Below are 22,875 nucleotides of genomic sequence, written 5' to 3'. Positions count from 1 at the left end.
CAGCACCAACTACACACTAACCACATAAACTACACACTAACAGCACCAACTACACACCAACAGCACAAACTACACACCAACAGCACAAACTACACACTAACAGTGTCATGTATCCTTTCATTTGTTTGTTCTGCTCGTACTCCCAGTTATCACTCGTTACGTCTAGTCTTCCGATTTATTTGGATTTCATCTGAAATTTTTAAACTGTTGTTTTATCAGTGCACCATGAATCAAGCTGACAGTCATACTTATTTAACTGAACCCAGAGAAACTGTTGTGTTCTATCCCATAATATTCACAATAGGCCATCCCGCTCGTGTCTAAGACGCGGTGTTTGGAGAAACAGGGTGAGCTGCAGGAGCTCAGTAAAGCAGGTTCACTTTTTGGCTTTAGATTCCGCTTCACTCCCATATACATCTTCCTCTTCAACGACCTCCTCATCATCACTGCTAGGAAGAGGTAAATGCAGTTGTGCTTCAGCCCCCACTAAGAAAGCAGCGGTTTAGCTCAAACGGTTAGTTTGCCCTCGTTCACTCACTCGTGTCTTTCTGTCTCCCCTGCAGTGTGAGTCCAGAGCGGTTTGTGGTCCTGGACCACACCCACCGCTCTCTGGTGCAAGTCCAGGGCCTTGAGAGTGGCCTGGCGGCCCAACTCGAACACGCCTTCTGCCTAACCATACTAGAGAACCATCAGGGAAACAGCTGTGAGCACCTGCTCAAAGCCAACACGGAGTAAGTTGCATACGGATGCCCCGTAGTGGCGGTCATCCACACTGAAACGGCATACCAGCCAGAGATGAAACAGAAGGTTAGGTAGGGTTAAGTAACATGGTTCATAGTTAGGGTTGAGTAGAAGGATTCGGGTGAAGAAGAGGCCTGTTATTGGCTAAATGACTGTTGTGGCAAATCAGTGCCACAGCACTTTTTATAACAGGTATCGTTACAACCTGGGAAGAATATTTCACTATTGCTAGTTCTCCCTTCCTCATGTCTTTTTTGTTTGTACCCCCCCAGATCAGACATGCACAGGTGGATGGCAGCATTCCCGTCACTGAGTGTGACCCAGGTGGAACAGAAGGAGACGGTCTATGAGGACTGGGGTGAGCTGCAGGACAAACGAGGTCTCTTAAGGTCCTCATGAGGTCTATATCAGTCAGGGGAAAACCGGAACAAGAACCACATGGCCAGGGTGGTGAGGACTAGGCTGGAGATCTCTGCCCTCTGACCTCATGCATGTGTGTGTGTTTTAGATTGTCCTCAGGTACAGTGCATTCGTCAGTATGTTGCAAAACAAGTCGATGAGCTCGGCTTAGAGCCCTCCGACATAATCAATGTTATACGCAAAACAAATGAAGGTAAGGCTACAAACATATAGAAGCACATTTAATGTATTTATTTTATTAGCCACCATGTTAATATTGCTATTCTTGGTTTCCACGGTAAGGGTGGTACGAGGGAATCCGCCTGTCAGACAGACAGAGGGGCTGGTTTCCCAAGGAGACTGTTGCCGAGGTAACCAATGAGCACCAGCGACGCCGGAACCTGAGAGAGCAATTTAGACTGGCACAGGCAGCCAATCACGTTGGTCAGAGCTGATACATACCACAGGCAGCCAATCACGTTGGTCAGAGCTGATACATACCACAGGCAGACAATAAAGTTTTTCAGAGCGACTACATAACCACTAATGACTTTCAAGCCTTCTGCACGTGTTGGAGCAAGCTGCTAACTGTACAACAAAAGTTATAAAATGTAGTCCTAATGCTAGCTCATTTAGATTAAAAAGTGATTATTCATATAATTGACAATGAAGATTGAGAAATAAAGAATAAAATATTTGATTAAGTGCAGTTATTTCTTATCGGGTTGTGCTGCACTATTAATGGGAAAATAAAAGCACACACCAGAAATTAACATTGAAAAAAAACCACTTTTATTATAAATGTTAAGTCACTCAAGGGGGTGAACGATCAGAGAGACCACTGGCCACTTCTCATTCTGCTGCCAGGATCCACCCGTGTCATTAGCGCAACAATGCGGGTATGGGACTTCATATATTCCTACTGTCTTCTACAACACACACACACACACACACGTAAGTGCAGTCAACTTCAAGAGTACAACACTAACTCACCCATTAGTGACATCATGCCCCAGCTACAGAACTACTCCTCCGTTAGTGACATCATGCCCCAGCTACAGAACTACTCCTCCGTTAGTGACATCATCCCCCAGCTACAGAACCACTCCTCCGTTAGTGACATCATCCCCCAGCTACAGAACTACTCCTCCGTTAGTGACATCATCCCCCAGCTACAGAACCACTCCTCCGTTAGTGACATCATGCCCCAGCTACAGAACCACTCCTCCATTAGTGACATCATGCCCCAGCTCCAGAACCACTCCTCCATTAATGACATCATCCCCCAGCTACAGAACCACTCCTCCGTTAGTGACATTATCCCCCAGCTACAGAACCACTCCTCCGTTAGTGACATCATCCCCCAGGATGTTGAATCACTCACACAATAGTGACATCATCCCCCTGCATGTAGAGCCCTCTTTTTTCTTTCTGCATAAACACATTGTATAAATTTGGATACACAATGAGCTACACCATCACTTTCATGAAGCGCTCTCAGAGAAGGAGCCATGTTGGTGCTCTGAATAGTGACTTCACCACCTGCAGTGGCAACAACAGTGACGTTATATCTTTTGGGCATGTGTGTGTCTCTTCTGCACTACCTTCATACTTGTTCTGACTAAAGCCTGGGTCACTCCTCACTCTCCTCTTAGCTTAAATGTTGCCGTTTATCTTCCTACATTGTTCTTTGGGTAGGTTCAGTGTCGTGTCTCACGTGTCCTTCCCTGAGCGGACCACATGCCCGAGCCTTCTCCCGACCCTTCCAGCAGGTCACATATCTAGCTACATCTCCAACATACTCATGAAAGCCACGTGCGTTTGGAGCCGAGTGGTCTAATCAGGGAGCCAGCAACGATCTAAAGGAAACACTGATCTGCACGCAAACGGTGAGCAGCTTCTCTGCTTTGTGGCTTCGGTAGCTTTAATTACCGTGAAAATCCTGTCTTACAGCGCTGGTGTATTCATGCCATGTGCTATTGGTGTGTGTGTGTGTGTGTGTGTGTGTGCTGTAATAACCTGTGCTCTTGGTGAGCAGTGAGAGAGGGGGAGGTGGAGGGCTGAGGGTGGGGTCAGTGGGCAGTACGGAGCGTGGCTGGTAGATGGTGGGGCCGCGGACGCTGCTCTCCAAATACACACACATCAGAGGAACGCTGCAGGAAACATTCAGAAATTGTCACTCTGTCAGCTACTTGCGAATGGCGCTTCATGGTCAGCTTTGTTCCCTGCGGAAGCTTCAAGCAGAAGATCACTGCTCCATTCTCACGGCTGCACAGACAGAGAGCCCTTCCCCAACATGCCACATCCACAACTATAGAGCAGACAACTACATAAACATGCCATCAATTTACCCATCTTCATCTAGCTATTCTAACCTTTAATCTATACACGTATTTACAAATCACATTCCAGAAGACAAAGTTATACAATTTTAAGCAATTTTTTTAAAATAAAATTCCCATGAGTGTTGTGGCTCTCATTTGCCATGTAGAAATATTTTTGACTGAAAGGAGCAGCATGGTTGTGAGACAGGCATGGCAGTGTGTGAGTGAGAGTGTGTGTGTGTGGGTGTGTGCGCGCGCGCGCACTACTGACTCACCTGTAAGGGAGGTGTGGTTTCGGGTGGGCAGGATCTGGGGGTATATACCTCACTTCATTTGTGTAGATCACCTGACCACCTTTGTGCTATGTGGGGGGGGGGGGGGGGGTTGCGTAGTAAAAGTAGAAACAGAATGAGTTGACCAGAGTTACAACCAGGGCCGGAGTGGGACACTTTTTCAGCCCGGGAGTTTCATGCCCAAATCCGGCCCAAAATTATTTTCCCCTCCCAATCGGCCCAAACTAGAGATTGACATGAGCCGGCCCATCGGGAATCCTCCCGAATCTCCCGATTAGCCACTCCGGCTCTGGTTACAACTGCACAGTAAGGTGTATAATCGACCAGATGCCAACAGTTACAGAGTTCTGCACCACCAGCTGGATTACAGAAGATCTTTCAGTGGCTCAGAGAAGAACAAGGGGGCGGAGCTCCGTGACTGGCTGGTCTGTGATTGGCTGGTCTGTGCGTACGACATGCTCTCTAGACTCGGGCGTAGAGCCGCGCTCCGTCTACTCACGGTGACGGAGGAGCCGCAGGAGGCCGCGGGGAAGTTGAAGAGGGCCCTGGAGGGGGTGGTTTCCAGCGGCCCGCACGCCGCGTCCAGCAGCGCCGTGTGCACAGGATCCACAGGAGGGATGGTACCGGCCGTGTCCACCAGCACCACCACGCGCCTGTCCGGTAGACACACTGGCCAGAGCGGCACAGCCGTGTTCACGGTCCCGGTACAACGTTTACGCAACATTATAGCAGGACTACGAAGACACATGCCTGCAGTTTCAAGTTTTCAAGTTACGAACGGTGAAACTCAAATTATTTTTTAAGTGTAAACATTACCAAGCAGTTCATTCACAGGTAGCTCGCACTGCTGGAGGAACTCCTGAATCTCCAACGTCTCCAAGTGAACCAAACTCACGCTCACACTCACCACCAGCCCACGCACGGTCAAATCCTGCAACCAAGCAGAAACGGGAAAAGAAACTGTGTATAGCGTCCAAAACACAGAACATTATAAAAGACAGAGAAGCAGAAATGGAGAAGTTTAACTGTTTAGAAAACAGGTAAATGATTATCATAACAGTCACTTCAGGTGCGCTTTGTTCTCCTGACATGAAATGGGGGTGCGTTTCCCTCACTGGGACTGCTGTACCCTGTAGTCCATTCCTGGGGCATAGAAGGGCACCTCCACAGTGAAATGGCCCTGGTAGCTGTTCAGAGTGTATCGGCCAGACCGCACCAGGTCCCAGTCCAAACGGTGTCCTCCCACATACATGGCCCAATCCGAGTCCATGTTCCCATAATGCAACAGTATGCGCACACCACTGGCGGTACACTCCCCCTCCAGGTGCGGCAGCACTGTAGACGTTCAACATCAGTTTGCGGCTTTTAATGACAGACACCCCAAATGTAGGTCAGGCTGAACAGCATTAGCTCACCGACGTCCTGTAGGCGAGTGTGCACAGTAGCGGACTGGTGGAAGGTCTCTCCACCAGGAGACAGCATGAAAGAGAAGCGCACAGAGAGCGTGAAGCTCCTGTCGCCCTTGCCCAGATACTGCACACAGGGAATAAAGTACACCGAGGGGAACCACTGCAGATCGGTCCTCACTACAGAAAACACTGAAACGGAGATGAGCGATGCAGGGGTGGGGCAGGGAGACAACGGGATTATTTACCTTCTGCGAGACGAGGGGGTGTGTGAGGGGCACCTGCAGCAGGTAGAGGTGTGTGCCGTTGGGAAAGGGCACCTTGGAGACGTGGACCCCACTCAACTCCGCCTCCTCCACCCTCAGCTGCCGACCTGCCAAAGACACATTCAGCAGGGCCACATCCCACAGGAAGCAGCAGACAGACACCGCAAACTTGCCCATCGACGGGACCGTCTCTGAGAGAGAGAGAGAGAGAGAGAGAGAGAGAGAGAGAGAGAGAGAGAGAGAGAGAGAGAGAGAGACCCAGCAGGAGGGAGTGAAACAGGATCCAGTCAAATCTGCTGAAGCGACTTCGCATCACTGCAAGTATAACATTGCAGAGCAAAGCACAAATTAAATCAACCCGACATCTGTTTGTGTGTGCATGTTGCGAGCGTGTGTGAAGGCTGTGTCTCTCTTACGGTTGGTGATCATGATTCTGTGTGGATGGTGTGGGGTAATGAGGGTCCTATATGTGCGGTGCTGGGTGTGGTTCCACTCTGCATCCTCCCACTCATACAACAGATGCATATCCACTGCATACGACTGAGTGTACAGGCCTCCAGCGACGCCACTCTGCACAAATGCCCACAAGCACAATGGATGGCTGCATGCATGCATGCAAAAAATACTGGCTCAACAAATCTACAAAACGTTGAAGATAAAAGCATGTGCAAAAATGCAAGTGTGTGCATGTTCACATACGACAGCGATACTGTGGGAGCGTGTGCATCTGTGGGAGTGTGTATACCTTGATGCGTCCTCCGTCAGCCCCAAATGGAATGTGAACGTCTACGGTTGTATTGTCGTAGTGGATCTCATAACCCTGGTGACTAGCTGCACATGCATCGAGATAGTGACCCCCGACGCCCACTTTCACGCCCTTGTGTGTGAGCGGCGGGCGCATCAGCGATGTCAGTGTCAGGGGCAGAATCCAGCGCATCTTACCCCCCTCCTCACGCCCCCAATCTGAGGTCAGGAGAGAGGAAGGACATGAAGGGGAAATGGACATACACTGTGGAGAATACACTTAAGTTGAATAAGGTGCTTAGTGTGGGAGAAGCATACTCATAGAACAGGCCACAGACATGTCCACTCTCAGCAGGGTCCAATGGTGCCTGTACAAGATGGAGGCACTGACCACCTCCACCATAACATCACCCTCCTGCTGGCAGTAAACACACAGCCATGATCTCAATGTCTCAAACTTAGTGTTGGTGGAACATACCACAAACAAAATACTAACAGTGCTGAGAAACCAACAGCCTCTTCAGAGGGCTTCAGAATTCCCCACTGTAATAAAAGGTTCCCCACAATAAAAGGTTCTTCTGTAGTGGAATGTTTGATATGAAATACAAATGAGGAAGCGGTACTGCAGTTGTGGACTTTATGCTGACTGGTCCCGTAAAGCAGTTTGTGTGTGTTTTAAAGAGACAGATTTCTGGAACTGTGTGCTCAGTGTTTAGGACCTGCAGTCTGTAGGCCAGTCTGGAGCCGTAGCCACTGCGGAGGAGTATTCGAGATGCCGTGGTGTTGATATGGTACCCCAGCAGATGGACCAGGTGAACAGGAATCGTCTCCTCCTGCAGCGGAGCCCAGCTGGTCTGTTGACAAGACTCAGGAACCCGGAACAGGACGCGCCATTCCCGCAAACCATCAGCGGGCTCCTGCAGACGCAAGATGATGATAACCAACAGATAAAAGTTGAACTTACTCTTATAAATGAAATAAGCCAACCTCACCACTGGTGCGGGTGTGATCCACTCCATACCCCTCTGATGGTCAGAAGGAACCTGCTTCATCACAGACACCTACATAAGGGTAAAGTCTGATACATTAGTCATTATTTGTGAAATGGGTCCAATTGGAAGACAATTTTCATGGTGTGTGTGCATTCTACGACCTCCATGTAGTTCTCCTCACAGATGATCTCGCGAGGGCTCCAGGGCACCTTCAGGGTGCAGGAGAGTGTCACAGGCATGGGTTCCTCTCCATCAGGAACCTCACTGACAAACCACAACAGCAGCTGGAACCTCGAGTCCCCCTGCAAAGCAAGAAACAAATAATTGTACATTTTAAAGGACATTCAGCCAATCTCTTGAAGAACTTGTATCTAAATCACTGCACCGGTAGAGCCGTATGTAACCAGTTACTGCTCCTTTAGCACAACACAGAACATTCAACCAAATTTATGGACACGCATCAAATTAATAAAAGACTTTCAGTGCAGAATCCCTACTGGCAGTGAGACCCAGAAGACTTGAATACAGAATCTCAAATGACACAGTGACATCTCCTCCACTCTAACGACAATGGGATGAAATCCTTTTATGACTGTCCATCATAAGTAGACGCTGTTTACGGTGACTCTGCAGAACTGCTAACCAACCTTGGCAGTACTGACTCACCTGGTTCTCTACCAAGCAGGCCAGGTAGGACACGCGGAGGATCAGATCCCCCCAGGAGTCCACCTGCAGGGTGTAGCCACACTCATCCGCCCAGTGGCCTGCAACCGTACGCACCACAGATCCACCTGCCACAGCGTGAGGACATCCATGTTACCAAGATAAGGTTTTTGGTAAACACATCCATGTACAAACTAACATTATTCGGGGACTTCAGCCTTGAATTACTTTGTGTACTACACTATGTCACTGACAGTATTTACGTTTTGCAACTAAACAGAAGCATAAAATGTGATCCGTTTACCCTGCACATCAAGTCGGTACTTGGGCCCGAGGAAATTGGACTTGATGGACACATAGAAATTACGGTCATGGCATTCTGTCTTGAACATACCTTTCAAACAAACAAAACATATTTTGTGACTCGAGAATGATATTGTGCATTTATAGAATGTTTCATATGGCTACGTGCCCTGCAGACAAAGAAAGTGATACTGCTATTATAGGATGTTAAAGTTTCCCTTTTGCAAAACAACGGCGGAATTCAAATAATTGAGGTGTTGTCAGTAGTGAAACAGCTGTAGCCTGATAAATGTTCGCAGTTAAAATACTTACTACTTGGTGTAGTATGAAGCACTCTTAACAATCCAAACAAAATAATGCTATAAAGACGAATAAGACAAAGTTGTTTAGCTTTGAAAGATTGAAATGAAAGACTCCACTTTCATTAAAGAATAAAAACATGTCACAATTTACATTTCTTCGCAACAGACACTGAAATCAATTAAGATAGCTACAAGTAACCTAAAAAAAAATTATGAGTAGGTTTGGAGAAAAATAAACTTACCAAATAATTTTATCGTAAGCCATATTATTCATGCGTGTATAATAAATTAATATCATATATGAATGTATTTTAAGGATTCCGCTCAACAAAGTGTTCAGATGGAGCATCTCCACTTCACGTTATTTATTTCGTTTTTTTTACCGTGGAATGACGCAGCTGCACGAGCGCCGTTAATTACATTTTAAATTCACGTGACTAACTGTGTTAAGTGAAGATCTCAATAACTTTATGTCTACTTTAATTGTGCACGTAGAAACCTTAGGCCCTAAATCAGGATACAGATGCACAAAACGAAAGTTAGACAATAGATAAATACTTTGATACATATTTTGTGAAAATAAGTTATTCATACGAGTGCCTTCGAGTCGCACAAATGTGTGTACGATATAATAATCGTGTAACGTGTATCGTTCACAGCAATATAGGGATATGTGCAATCTAGCTAAGCTAAATTGAATCGTCTTAAATCACGTATTTATTATTTTTGTTTTATTGCTTGTTGCACTGTTGTAGATTACCCCGTTATCGTTGTACGTGTTACAATAACAGTGAAGTCGAGTCACGTGACGTGATTACGTCATCATATTTTTGAAACGTTTCCGGAAACATGGAGGCTGTTGTTAATGATGTTGTTGCCCCCGAAGATCTTGAGGTAAAATGCTTATTTTTATGTCCCTATTTATTATTTTATTAGGTTATGGTTGAAAAGCGAAATACGTATCTGTATTAATCTCAAACATTTGTCAAATAAACAGCGAAAGGAAACAGGCATGTGTGGTCTAGCCTAGCTAGCCTAGCTACTTAACCCCACTGCCAGGCTCTAAACGTTTTAAACTCTCTAACATTTTCAGAAATTTGAGAAGAAATATAAGGCGGAATTGGCAAAAGGCGTCGTTTCCAAAGACACTAAATTCGAGTATGCGTGGTGTCTGATTCGGAGCAAATCCCCCGAGGACATCAAAAAAGGAGTTGTGCTCCTGGATGGTGAGGAGCACCTACACATGCGCCACCCGTTATCAGAGTTTAGACTGAGCAGAAACCACATCAGTTCTATAACTGGGTTCCTCCAGGAGTCTAACGTCTGCACTGGCCACCAGACCAAAGAGCTCAGCACATAGATGTATATTCCAACCTGTGTGTGTATATATATATATATATATGGCTATAATGAGTCTGTGCCAGGACTTATGAAACTCTGACTAAAAGGTTCTTAGATGCATTTTATTGGTGTGTCTTTGAATGCTTGTACCACACAAACCATGGCCAGTGTAATGTCTGTTCAGCCTAATTATAGCAAATATATTATTCATATATTCAACAGAGCTTATTCATAAAGGGACAAAAGATGATCAGAGGGACTACCTATTTTACCTGGCTGTTGCAAACTACAAACTAAAGGTAATTATACGTTCTCAAAAAGGCATGTTCACCAATTCAATCGTGCAGGGATGGTGACGGTTCCTCCATCTCCACTGTGTGCAGGAGTATGAGAGGGGGCTCAAGTACATCAGGACTTTGCTGAGGAACGAGCCAGGCAACACCCAGGCACTGGAACTTGAGAAGCTCATAGACAAGGCCATGAAGAGAGGTCAGGCGTCCTGATTTGTGTACACAGTCAGGCCTGTTTTCTGCTGAATTAGCCATATTAGCAGTAGCAGTGCCCATCTAAATCAGCTTTTCATCACCAGTCAGTCTTTGTCCTGTAATTACTACTGAAACATGAATCTTTTGCATGAACAATGCCCTAAATCTAACTTCTTTCTCCTTTTATTTTTGCAGATGGGTTGGTCGGTATGGCGATTGTTGGAGGCATCGGTCTAGGTGTAGCTGGATTGGCTGGTCTGATTGGTCTAGCTGTGGCAAAGAAGGCTGCATGAGAGATGAGATTTACCACGAAAGTGATCGGGTTGCAGCGCAGTGAGAAATACCTGCTCCAGCCTCTCGCTGTGTATCTGGTTGAACTGAGATTAACCCATTTGCGCCTTACGAGATCTTTGCAAAGGTCATTTACCTAGATAATGTCAGTGCTTACCGTATCATGTATTATCATTATGCTAACTCAGTGAGTTGTCTATTAGCTTTATGATTAAAAAGCACTGACATGTTGAACCCCAGAAAGTCCACATGACTATTGTAAGATGAAAAGGGTTGTTGCTTTATTCTTTTACAGCATGAAGTTATTGTTCAGTTCATTGCGTCTGTCCTGAATCTGTGCCAGTACTTATGAGTTTATTTTGTCATAAGAATGGCACGATCTGATTCAGGTACTGAATTGGGTAGCCATTTACCCTTGGACTAAAAGGGGTTTTGTTTTTAGATACATTTTAGTAGTCTTTGTACCATGTTGGCACCTGTCAGTGTAGTTTGTGTTTCTAATCAACATAATCAATGCACTTTCAACTATATCAACAACTAAGTAATAAATTAATTCCTCATTAAAAGTGAGGGATCAAAATATAATATGGAATTTCATTTGTTTTAACCTTCTTAAGAGCAGTTAAATGCTGTAACTTATTGAGCATATCTGCCCTATCCCTGCTTATGTTTTCAGTTTTACACTTGAGTGTCATCTCTTATTAACGTTATTTCAGCACATTTTGAGGAAGCTTGCTGTGATTTCATTAGAAGAATGTGTGTCCCAGAAAAGGGAAAAATTTTAGATTTTGCTTACAGAACTGCTGTTTTGAGCAATAGGGTCACTGGTAGGTTATGTTGGTGTGTGTTGGGGAAAGGGGTTGGGGTTAAAGGTAAGGTTCTGTTAAGCTTTGGTCTCTGGAGAAAGGCTTAAAGTCGAACATACAAGGGGCAGTGATGAGACGAGTGTTTCATTTGTGAGTGGTGCTATCAATACAAGAAAGTGTATTTAAGCACAAACATCTGCTTCTAGTCTTCAAACAGAAATCTCATTTTCACACACCCCTCACAGCACTAGAGGCTTATATTCTATAGACCTTCAGTGCTGTGCTGATGTGATGTTCCTCTAAACAGTCTACAGGGGGCACCTGGGTAACATTTTACATCGGCTGGTTTGGGGCAGAAGTATTACTCACTAGTGTAGCACTAGTTTCTTATTGCTAGTGTTGAATCTTGCATGCATTAAGACAAGATCAACAGTAATTATTCTTGAAGATGTCTGAGGGCTACTGTTTGGATTTAGGAAGTGTTTATAATGTGTGTGCACTGTAGATACAAGTAAAGTAGAAAATCCAGTTTATTTCATGCTTAAGTTGACATTTGACACATTTTGGAAAACGGACTAAATATAGTTCACAGAAGGGGGTTGTCTTCTGGAAATATTATTTCTTCTTGTTGCACCAAAACCCAAAGGAAACTGTTCTTTTTGTTATTTCAGATCTATATAAAGTTATCATTGTACAATTTCACAATCGCTTCTGTGTTTTGTTTCTGTTTGCTATGCTAAATGCTGCATCCTGGGACTTATTTCTGACAGGCTGTGAATAAAGACAAACTCTTAATATCCCATGTTGGCATACCATGTTTTGCTGGTGTACCTCATGTAAATGGTGGACAGCAGCAGTTTGGTTTTCATGGCCATGGATGGATGAAAGGAAGAGAATAATGGAGAGAGCTAATGAGTGGAGGTGTAGAGAAAAGAGAGAGGAGGAAGTTCACTCAGTTTCTATTGCTGATAAAGCTCGAACATATATAGACTCCCTTCTGAGATTGCTAGTGTATGGGTATCTGGTTTTACAACCTTCCCTTTTCTCTGATCTGATGCACGTTTGCGAGACATGATTTGTGAGTGAGTGAATGCTGACCTTGTCTATTAGCTGTGTTAGATCCTTTCTAGCAGTTTTTATTCACTTTCTTGGTCTCTGAGCTGAAGCAGGGATGTCTGACCATGTTCCAATAAATCAAGACTCCTGCACAAGGTTTGGTCTGAAACATCTGGTTCTGATACCCAGGAGATCCTACACCCAGCATTTTGTTCTTCTGGGTTTTTGTCTGCTGGGTAAAAACACCGCCTCCTCTGTGGGGGACAGGAGCTGAGTCCCTGTCTGGTCAAGTGCTTTATGCTGGAGAAGAGTCACTGTGCAAGACTCATAACGTTACACTTGCCAACCTCTTTAAGATGACTAAAAAATAAAAAGTTACTCTGATTAAGATCATCTGCCAAAAAATTAATTAATTAATACATTCAATCATTCAGTGTGTAAAATGTAAATGTAAAATGTTTTGACTCAAAGCATACCATGTCAGCAGTGCTTTTCTCATGGGTGTAAGAAATGTGGCAATGAAAATGTTTGTCGCCTAGTTTCTGCTGTTGCTTAAATAATGACACCAAGTGTGATATACAGTGCTATACAGTGACCTGCTTAGTCACGCTGGAGCAGACTGAAAAAATGCAAGTCATGTGACCAGTCATATGACATCACAAAATACTCAAATTTGACTACTTTGAGCGGTTTAAGCAAATGAGAATGAACGTACATGGAAGACTCTTTCATCCATCACTGAGGAAACGAGAGCAGCATCATGAAGAATGGAGAAAAAGAAAATGTCCAGTGAGAGTTGGCGTAGGTTCTGTCACTGAGACTCTGCCAGGCCGGCTGAATGCCCGTGATGTCATCAGTGCTAGGCAGAACTTAATGGAAACTAGAGCATCAACAGGCAGCTCACATAGAGGAGACCACTAACACACGGGTTAGCAGAGAAGCTTCTCTGAAAGACAGCGTGCAGAGTCATTATGTTTGTGCTGGAACGAGGAGCTGGAAAGGCTTCACTACTGACTCTGTGATTCTGGTGTTTCATTGAATGTTTTTGGTCTTTGCTGGAAACATATGTAAACATACTCTAATACCCCTAAATATTCATAAAAAATACTCCTACTTCAGCACCTCTAAATATACATAAACAAACATAAATCGTCCTATTAAATTCCAGCACACCTAAATTGGTGTGTGTACTCATACACTTCAATGCCGGTGACCTCAACAAAACATGTGAGTAATATGACTCTATTTTTAGGGCATTTAACAGATGCTCTTATCCAGAGCGACTTACACAGTGCACACTAGTGATCACTGGGGGGCCGTGGTATTGTGGTTTAGTGCCTTGATCCAGGGCACTTCAGTCATGGTCTTGGGCCTGGGAATCGAACCCACAACCCTCTGGTCACAAGACCAGACCATGACTGCCCCCTATGGTATTTATGTACCACGATCCCAAAATTGCCCTCTCAGAAATGACAAAGAAAGCAATGCATTTATAAACAAAACTATATACATGACCTTGTTTCTGCTAATAAACTAATTGTATCTTATTAACCGAAACCTAAGTAGAGCCAGAGGACAGCTTTGTGCATTCTTTGAATTTGTGCATTCTATGAATTCTTTAAAATAAAGATGATGATAAATTATGATAAAATTATCATGGAGCAATCTATAGCTAAGCCGATAACAGCATATTGCTCTAAGTCAGCTTGTAAATTGTTAAACCTGAGTTGTAAAATGGATGAGAATAACCTATTTAAATTAAATGCAGATATTACTAGACAAAAAGGGAAATGATTAACCCTGATAAAATCTGACTTTACAGATAAAACCTGAGGTGAGTAATCTTATCCTGGACTCTGCCCTGTTTTAAAACATATATTTTCACTGCAATCTTTGATAATAGGTATACAGTCTGCGTTCTAAAGCACTGAATGGTCTAAGACCTGTCTACTAAATATTCTATCGTTGTTTAAGGACTTTAAATAGAATATGTAAAGTGATTTCTGTTTTTATTCTGGATGATTTTGAAAGCCCAGCACAAATATTCTCTATTACCAGAGGTGGGGACTCGAGTCACATGACTTGGACTCGAGTCAGACTCGAGTCATTAATATTAAGACTTTTGACTTGACTTGAAAAAATATTCAGAGACTTAGACTTGACTTGGACTTTTACACCAATACTTGTGTCAGAGACTTAGACTTGAATTGGACTTGAACCTGTTTACTTGCAAAGACTTGATTTTTTTACCCCAAATCTAAATTTTAAAACGCATTAATATTTATAAAGTGTGCCCCATTAATTTCATTTCCATCCTTCTGACGCAGACCAGTCCTCTGCTTTTCCACACTCTGTACGTTGTGTGTGTGTGTGTGTGCATGAGCTGCAGCACAACCAATCAAATGGGGGGTCAGCGAACGTGAATTGTTACCGGGCGGGGTGTAAAATGGACACAAATTAAGTATTATATCGCGATCGATCGATCGCCAGTGGTTGGTGCCAGAGCGAACTAGTAATTCATTGAATCATAGATAAGGATCAGAGGTAAATAAACTAGATTTTTTTTTCGGCGTGAGAAATCGGATGTGTGGCGTGAGAGCGTGTGAAGACGGTCAAATGCGTGTGTCTCACGCTCAATGCGTGAGAGTTGGCAACCCTGGGTTCTGTATCTGAACTCAGGGAAGAGAGCCTCTCTCTGTCACCATCATATCCAGTTCTATCTCAGCATGGATTGTGTATTTGAAGACATCTACGTCGAGAAAAAAAATATATTGACAAAAGTGGAGCGAGTTTTCAGCTATGGGGACATCATTCTACGGCCTCATCGTGCACAAATGACATACAGACTTTTGGCCAGTTTGGTCTTTTGCAAATGCAGAATAGTTTACTGAAATGTCTAAAGTTGCATTCCTGATTCCTGTTAATTGTTCAGTTCTTATATTTGTTTGTTTTGTGTCACTCACACATGGACACACATGTTCTCCAAGAAACCAGATAAGAGAAGAGGGAAAAATGCTGTTATGGTTCTTTGTATTGTTGTGACGGGCAGGTGTGAGCAACAAAAAGGAAGCGATCACGCCAAGTCTCAGGGAAAAAGGGTGGTTTAATATAAAGTGTGCAAACCTAAAACCCGTGCAATAGATCCAAATTAAGGATATAATGACCATATAATGACAAGACATATATAGGCAAACAAACGACCCTCAGGTGAGACGGATCACGGGCTTCGCCCACCTGAGGGACGCACATGACATCACCAAACAACAACAACACAGCCACTGTGGACAGAGGCGACCGGTAGGGGGCCGCCTCACCGTGACAGACCCCCCCACCAAGCCGCACTCCCCTTCACTGGGTGTGTGGCACACAGCGGCTGCACAACAACACGAAGGGGCAGGAAGGCAAGGACAGGCAGGGACACCTCCTGTAGTCCACGAGCTGAAACACAAAACACATAACGTTAGTCAGCTCACCTCCCTGGGCGGGACCCTGGACCGACTGGGCCGTTAACAACACATAACCACGCCCCGGTCGGTCACAGGGCCCTCGCGCCCTAACCGGCCCTTGGCCGGTGAGCCCCACAGGTGTGAGGACGAGTAGCTATGGCTCCTGTGTCGTCCTTAGCGTATGTGTGTGTGTGTGCAGGTTACCTCCCCGAGGCGTGGCTTCTTCACCTCCTGGACCTACCTCCTCCCAGAGCTGACCCCTGCCTTCTGCTAGGGGTCACCCCAGCCTCCTGGGGGAGCCAACCCCTCCCGGGGTCCCTCACCACAAGGTGGACTCCTCCACCCAACCCAGGAGCGCCAGAGACCGAGGCCCAGAGCACCCCCGACGCGGGCTAGGGAGCAGCCCCAAGGGCCTCCTGGTCACCCCGGGCAGGAGGGAGGATCTCCTCCCTCAGCAGGAGCTTTTCAGACCGGAGCCCCATGGTCCCCAAACATCCGGGGGCCCCAGCCCTCTAGGGAGGGGCTCTTCATGACCGGGCTCCGGTCACCCCACAACACAAGGGGGCTCCTGCCAGGTGGAGACCCCCACCAGGTCCAGGAACACCACGACACCGCCAGGGGGAAGCACCTGCACAAAAAACAGCGCACACACACACACACACACACACACCCCAACACCAACATAGAACACAAACGCGCCTCAGACGCCCTCCGTGCCATACCCAGTGGCACGGGACCACAACCGCCCCCCTCCCAAACACACATTTAAGGGGAGGAGCAAGCGTGGAATTACACTTAACAGTAGACAACACGCTAGGACAAAACACACACAAAGACTCGACAAACAGAACTTAGTGCGCAGACATTGAACGAACGGGACCGATACTTGCGTGCACTACACAAACGATGGTGACGCGCCACTCAGAGTCGCAGTCGCTCCCCACATAAAAAACACACGACACACGGGGAGCGAGGCGACAGTGACGAGCGGCGAGCGCTTCACACACACAAAACACTCAACATATAACACACGCGCACGCACACGGATCCTCCCGTCCGTTACCTGGACACACTAACACCACACAAGAAGAAGAGTATTTCCAGGACGACAGTCCTGTCCCTCGCCGTGCCACTAACACAACACATGGGCACAGCGGATCTCTTCACACAAACAAACAACAAACACGAAGAGTATTTCCAGGACGACAGTCCTGTCTCTCGCCGTGCCCCTAACACAACACATGGGCACGGCGGATCTCTTCAATCAGACACCACGCAGACAAACACTTACCACGAGACATGACCACGAACGAAGGAGAAAGAAAAAGAGACTCGGCGGCTTCCGAAGGGTGGCTGGTCATTCTGTGACGGGCGGGTGTGAGCAACAAAAAGGAAGCGATCACGCCAAGTCTCAGGGAAAAGGGTGGTTTAATATAAAGTGTGCAAACCTAAAACCCGTGCAATAGATCCAAATTAAGGATATAATGACCAGCGGTCAACTGGTACAAAGACAAGACATATATAGGCAAACAAACGACCCTCAGGTGAGACGGATCACGGGCTCCGCCCACCTGAGGGACGCACATGACGTCACCAAACAACAACACAGCCGCTGTGGACAGAGGCGACCGGTAGGGGGCCGCCTCACCGTGACAATTGTACTGTGAAAATATCAGCACTTTTTATTTGAACATGGAATTCTACTTTTTCACAGAATATTTATTTCTGGAAAATTGTAGTTTAAAGTATGAATATTTTTGCAGCTAATTTTAACAAATTGAACTGTACAATAAAGAGGTGTAATTTAAATTTTTTTTATACTTTGTGTTTTCAGTTGCACATGTTTTATCAAGATTTGAGAATACAGATTTAAAAAAGAACACATGTCTATTATTTACATTTAAAATATACCTGCAACATTGGTTAAAAAAAAAAAGACTCAAAAGGACTTGAAATTCCAAGTTTCAGACTTGGGACTTGACTTGACTGTTGCCTGTCTTGACTCAAGACTTGACTTGACTTGACTGTCTTTGCTTGAGACTTGACTCGGGACTTGAGGATAAAGACTTGGACTTACTTGAGACTTGCAAAACACTGACTTGGTCCCACCTCTGTCTATTACAGCTTTTACTTCAAAACAATAAATATAAATAGCAAGAAAAATCAAGAAAAAAGGTCAACTCAGGTAGAATGAACTGTTCAGGAAAACATAGCAAAAGACACATATACTTCCCTAATTGCATGACTCGCCCCAAACGCGAAGATAAGCCCAAAACCGCAAAGCAAACAGCATCCCACACCTGGTGTGAAGTACAAACAAGAGGAACTCTAAACAAGGCTTCATACACTATATAATACAGGAACTAACGATGGTACAAGGCCAATCCAAACTACGAAGTCGTCGAGTTATACTAGCGAATGAATACACAGGAGAACAGAACGCTCGCAGTAAAGACACAATAGCAAACAGAGCACACACAGAAGAGAGGACCGGGCTGGCCCACGTCTTCCTGGTTGCTTTTGTACTCAATGTCAAATTGGTGACGCTGGACGATGACATCCAGGTAAGGTGACGCTCTGGAGGAAATCAGGACAGAGGGAGGCAAAGCAAAAACAAAGGACGCACCTGCCTGCACTCACACACATAAGCATAATGGAGCATAACAATAACTACTAGAATAAATTAGAATAATCAGTTCTAATTTGGGCTGTACCAGATCTCTCATATTAGCAGGAATACCAACAGAAGTGACATTCTTGCGCTGTAACACAAGACAGCTTTCAAATGCCCACATTCTGGGCAGATGATTTGGTCATGGATCTCTGCGTCGGCTCGATGTTGTAAAGGCTAGTGGGAGTCATACAGAGTGTTTGTTGAGGACAGGGGTCTTCCTGGGGTGAAACAAAAACTCGTGGGATATAAGAGCAGCCTGTGACAGTGACGAGACCTTCTGCTCATTCAAAAAACCACCAACCACAGAGGACAACAGTTTCTGAATTCCCCCAACACCACTAGATCCTTAACACACTTGGCAGGCCGGGCACCACTTATCAGATTAAACAGTTTTATTTTCTGGTGAATTCAACAAATGCTTGGCTTGTGTGTTTTGCTGATTTCCTAGCATTCTGCCTGTAGGGCTCTGGGACCAGCTCATAAGCCCAAAATACAATGTGTGTTTGGTGTTTGACCACATCATAGTTCATACTGTCTGGTAATGACAGGAACAGTCATGTGATGACATCGTTAGGAGTGCCAGGTCAGGTGCCTCTCTGGAGCAAAACAAAACAAAACACACACACACACACACATGCTCCACCCATGCTCTGCTCCACCCACACACTGCACCTCTATGCGCCAGTCCACATATGCACTTAAGAGCGGCTGGAAAACAAATGCTTGTGATCGGAGGCGTCTGTTGAGAAAAAGCTCAAAACATGCAGTTAAATGCTCTATTTGCTCTGAATCCTACATTTTTATATTGTCCTCTTCTAACACCACAGACATGGTCAAGCAAGTTTGATTATTTTCCTGTTGCATCAGAATTAGAGTCAGCATTGTATTTTAGGCTTTTTGTTGCTTCATATTGGCCTATTCATTATGCTGTTATTGTTTTAAGATTGCATATACAAAATCTTCTTTTAAGCTCCACATTTTTCACAGCCTAGGGCTGGAAGGAGTGATGAATCGCTGATTAAGATACTACAATCTGAAGAGAAATGGAACTTCTGATCCTCATGATATACAGTATAAAGTAATAATACTGGACACCACACAGTGGATAGCATATTCATATCTGTGACACATGCATATCTATGACACATAAAGTCGAAAGGGTTGCGAAATTAAGCTGCAGTATTAAATAATTCCCATTCAAATGACACACAAGTGTGAAAAATTCTGAACCAAAAATGTGAAAAGGTCATGTGGTCCTGTGACCATGTTAATGCTTAACCACTGCAAATAGCAACGTTTCTGGTCCTGGGCTGATTATTCCTGTATTTGGCCAAACCAAATCTACAACTGATGTATTTCACCAAACAGCTGACACACTACTCGACCAGCTTCTGAACCCTTAGCTCAATGATCTTGTTCATTCTCTGACTCTTACCAGCTGCTGTCAAACACAGATGCAGTATGAATTCAGAAATGTAATTAGAATCATCTTCAGTCCATTTCAGCAGAGTTCAGCAAACCCATCTGTCAGAATAGAAACCGCATGATGCAGGATTAGATCATGTTTATTTTTAAAAAAGGGTCTGTTTATTAAAATGGGAATGCACACTACAGATATGATAGAGTTTCATTGTAGCAAATGTTCCATATTTAGTGATTTTTACCCCAAATGTTATACTCTTCAAATGTTATTTCTTTCAGTAATATCCAATCAATATGATCAATACATTTACACTTTCAATATATCTAAATTACATTCAGTCAATGCATTCACATCACAGCCTTTAGAATTGATGCACTAATAAAAAAAAATAGTGTTATAACTATTGTATAAAAACCTTAAGCTTTTGTCCTTTAGTTTAAGCCATGAAGATTAGACACATGCAGTTGAGTGAAATGAAGATTAGACACATGTAGTAGTCAAATGAAAGATTAGATACAGTGCTCTGTACAGTGAAATGAAGATTAGACACAGTGCTCTGTGAAATGAAGATTAGACACGAACATTACAGTGAAATGAAGATTAGACACATATAAGCCAGACAAACGAAGGCTACATTTGATACAGTGAGAGGAGTGTAAACTTCTTTGCCCTCTGTCCAGTGGAGTTTGACTTATTTTTTGCCAAGTTTCAGCTGGCAACAAAGTGTGAACCATGGAAACTATGCTCAGCTGTCATGCTGTAAGTGTGGGAGTCTTAGCAGATGCAGGTCCAAAAAAACACACTAGTGTGAAAACACAGAGAGTAGAGAAACCAGCAGGTCATGAGGACCATCTCTCTTAGTTTCTCACCACTGAGCTCATGTGTAAATTAAATCACTAGTCATCATGAACATTTTTAAATGAGTGAATTTTAAAAAGTCATTAAATAATATTATTATTATCTTATGTATCCCCAAAAAAATCTACCAGGGTCTAGGGATTAGTAGCAGGAATTGAAAATCATTGAGTTTCTCACCATAACATAAAAGATGGATTGCATGAGCTGACTGCTGCACACATCCTTGAGGGAGAGTTACTGAACAGTTAGAAAAACTGCACACGCTTGTTCATTTCTACCTCTGATCCAATTGCATGGTGTCATGTGGTAATTAACCAGACTGAGGACTGAATCACCACCATCTCCATCACACATTAGGATAATAATAAGGAGCACCCAGAGTTCCTGCTGCAGCAAGCTGCAATTAGGCTGATATCAAATGAATGGTTTACCTCCAAAATGCATGAAAGACCAGAGCATGGAGACTGTATGCACAATGGTGAACAGTTCAGAACCCATGTACACCAGACTGACCAGTTCAGAACCCATGTACACCAGACTGACCAGTACAGATCCCATGTACACCAGACTGATCAGTACAGATCCCATGTACACCAGACTGACCAGTTCAGAACCCATGTACACCAGACTGTCCAGTACAGAACCCATGTACACCAGTCTGACCAGTATAACAACAGTGGCATTAGGGTGAATGGCATGGGTACAGTGGCTGATTCAGGGATGAGTCATCTACCAATGTATTAGAATCAGAACTCTCATCACACTCATCATTACTCTTTAATCTCTTTCTTGAGAAGGAAGTAATTCCCTGTACCATCTGTTACACATCTGAAGTTCTCGACTTTAACTGTTATGTATTTATTGGCTGTGAGGTGTGGTGTTGTGGTTTTGGGTGCAAAGTTATTGACGACTGCATGGTTTATGCGATGAGTTATGTGCAATACATGTATAATTTAGGTTGTGGGTTTTATTACACCATACACAATACTGGTTGCCCTTTATTGCTTTTTTCCTTAGGGAACAATAAAAAGTCTTTCTGTGTCTCATTGTCTCAGGTTTTATCTTATCCTGGGTGGAGGGTAGCCCCATCCACAAGGCCGCATGTTAGTCAGATCAGACACACCCTGGGGATTCCTGCATTATGAAACTGAATTTATTGATTACTGAGCTAAAGAGTTCCATAAAGTGTTCCACCTCTGAGGCCAAACATGTCACCAGGGATGTAAAAAAACATGTAACATTTCAATGGTTAAAACAGAAAATGTAATATTATATACCAATAACTATTGCAAGCCCAATACAAATTGCTGAACCATTACTGCTACTGTAGCTCCACTGAACCTTAAGTAGCTTAATAGCTGATAAAGCGTTCATAGTTTATACATGCAGATCAGACACATAAAGAAATCATCATTAAAGGTTTTAACACATGCATATGCATCCCTCTCATAGCAAGTCTGGGAAGGACTTTGGAAACAGTTATTAGTTATGTCTGTGATATTGCCTGAGAAACATGCACATGGAGGTTTGTCAACACCGATCATGCCCAGGCCAGTTTATTTCAACTGAGAAACTCCATGTGTCTTGTAATCTAACCATGTGTTTAAGATAAGATTAGCCCTGGTTTATCCCACTTTATTTAATAACCTGCTTTAAAGAGGTGTGTCTGAAGCAATTCAGAGCACTGGAAGGCTTCATTGCTACTGAAAAATATCATCTTTGAAAGTGCAATTAAGAACCAGTTGGAGAAAGCAGATGCAATACTTTCTACTTGCAGTTGATTTTAACATGTCCACACTACTCCTGGAATAATTAGAAACATTTTTAAAAGTAAATGGATGGTTTGTTTATATCAGCCTCTGTGGCTGAGCCTTGTATCATTTAAATTATGTGCTTGTTAAAGATTGACAGAAATACTGATGTTGAACCTGTTGCACCAGCAATATATGTTATCCTTTATTAATCATTTATTGAATTTTCTCTTTTAATCTTCTTTGTCCCACCTTCTTCTCTTAACACACGAGTAAGGGACAGTGAGTCATAATAATATACATACAGGCCC

General features: G+C 44.1%; 3 protein-coding genes across 5 annotated transcripts in view; 2 read left to right on the top strand and 1 right to left on the bottom strand.

The window, feature by feature from the left end:
* The window catches only part of arhgef15a (Rho guanine nucleotide exchange factor (GEF) 15), an 11,340-nt gene extending 9,502 nt beyond the window's left edge, over positions 1-1,838 (top strand). The window contains exons 12-16 of the mRNA XM_077011245.1: positions 305-459; positions 564-731; positions 1,014-1,099; positions 1,250-1,354; positions 1,444-1,838. Coding sequence (XP_076867360.1) covers positions 305-459; positions 564-731; positions 1,014-1,099; positions 1,250-1,354; positions 1,444-1,595 — 666 coding nt within the window. The 3' untranslated portion in view covers positions 1,596-1,838. The remainder of the gene's footprint in view (positions 1-304; positions 460-563; positions 732-1,013; positions 1,100-1,249; positions 1,355-1,443) is intronic.
* On the bottom strand, positions 1,772-9,171 carry LOC143518632 (uncharacterized). 3 transcript variants are annotated; one of them, XM_077011247.1, is made up of 19 exons: positions 8,676-9,171; positions 8,444-8,490; positions 8,133-8,222; positions 7,832-7,956; positions 7,327-7,467; positions 7,169-7,234; positions 6,893-7,090; positions 6,492-6,588; positions 6,175-6,392; positions 5,846-5,999; positions 5,412-5,620; positions 5,173-5,290; positions 4,887-5,092; positions 4,574-4,688; positions 4,257-4,426; positions 3,740-3,825; positions 3,160-3,293; positions 2,525-2,571; positions 1,772-2,069 (listed from the first exon to the last, which is right to left on the bottom strand). In XM_077011247.1, exons 1-18 carry the CDS (start codon positions 8,780-8,782, stop codon positions 2,537-2,539), a joined length of 2,316 nt encoding a protein of 771 aa, XP_076867362.1. In that variant the 5' UTR covers positions 8,783-9,171; the 3' UTR covers positions 1,772-2,069; positions 2,525-2,536. The 3 variants fall into 3 exon arrangements, with proteins under 3 accessions (XP_076867362.1, XP_076867363.1, XP_076867361.1); XM_077011246.1 differs by having other exon boundaries at positions 1,774-2,069; positions 7,166-7,234; positions 8,676-9,168; XM_077011248.1 differs by lacking the exon at positions 2,525-2,571 and having other exon boundaries at positions 1,773-2,069; positions 7,166-7,234; positions 8,676-9,169.
* Positions 9,170-12,153, top strand: LOC143518633 (mitochondrial fission 1 protein-like). Its single transcript, XM_077011249.1, has 5 exons — positions 9,170-9,327; positions 9,527-9,659; positions 9,997-10,073; positions 10,158-10,263; positions 10,455-12,153. The coding sequence occupies exons 1-5, from the start codon at positions 9,283-9,285 to the stop codon at positions 10,550-10,552; spliced, it is 459 nt and encodes a 152-aa protein (XP_076867364.1). The 5' UTR covers positions 9,170-9,282; the 3' UTR covers positions 10,553-12,153.
* Positions 12,154-22,875: the final 10,722 nt, after the last annotated feature.

The sequence above is a fragment of the Brachyhypopomus gauderio genome, chromosome 7 (genome assembly GCF_052324685.1).
Source record: "Brachyhypopomus gauderio isolate BG-103 chromosome 7, BGAUD_0.2, whole genome shotgun sequence".
Taxonomy (NCBI): Eukaryota; Metazoa; Chordata; class Actinopteri; order Gymnotiformes; family Hypopomidae; genus Brachyhypopomus; species Brachyhypopomus gauderio.
Note: the sequence above shows the minus strand (reverse complement) of the source record. Positions and strands in the feature narration are given on the sequence as shown.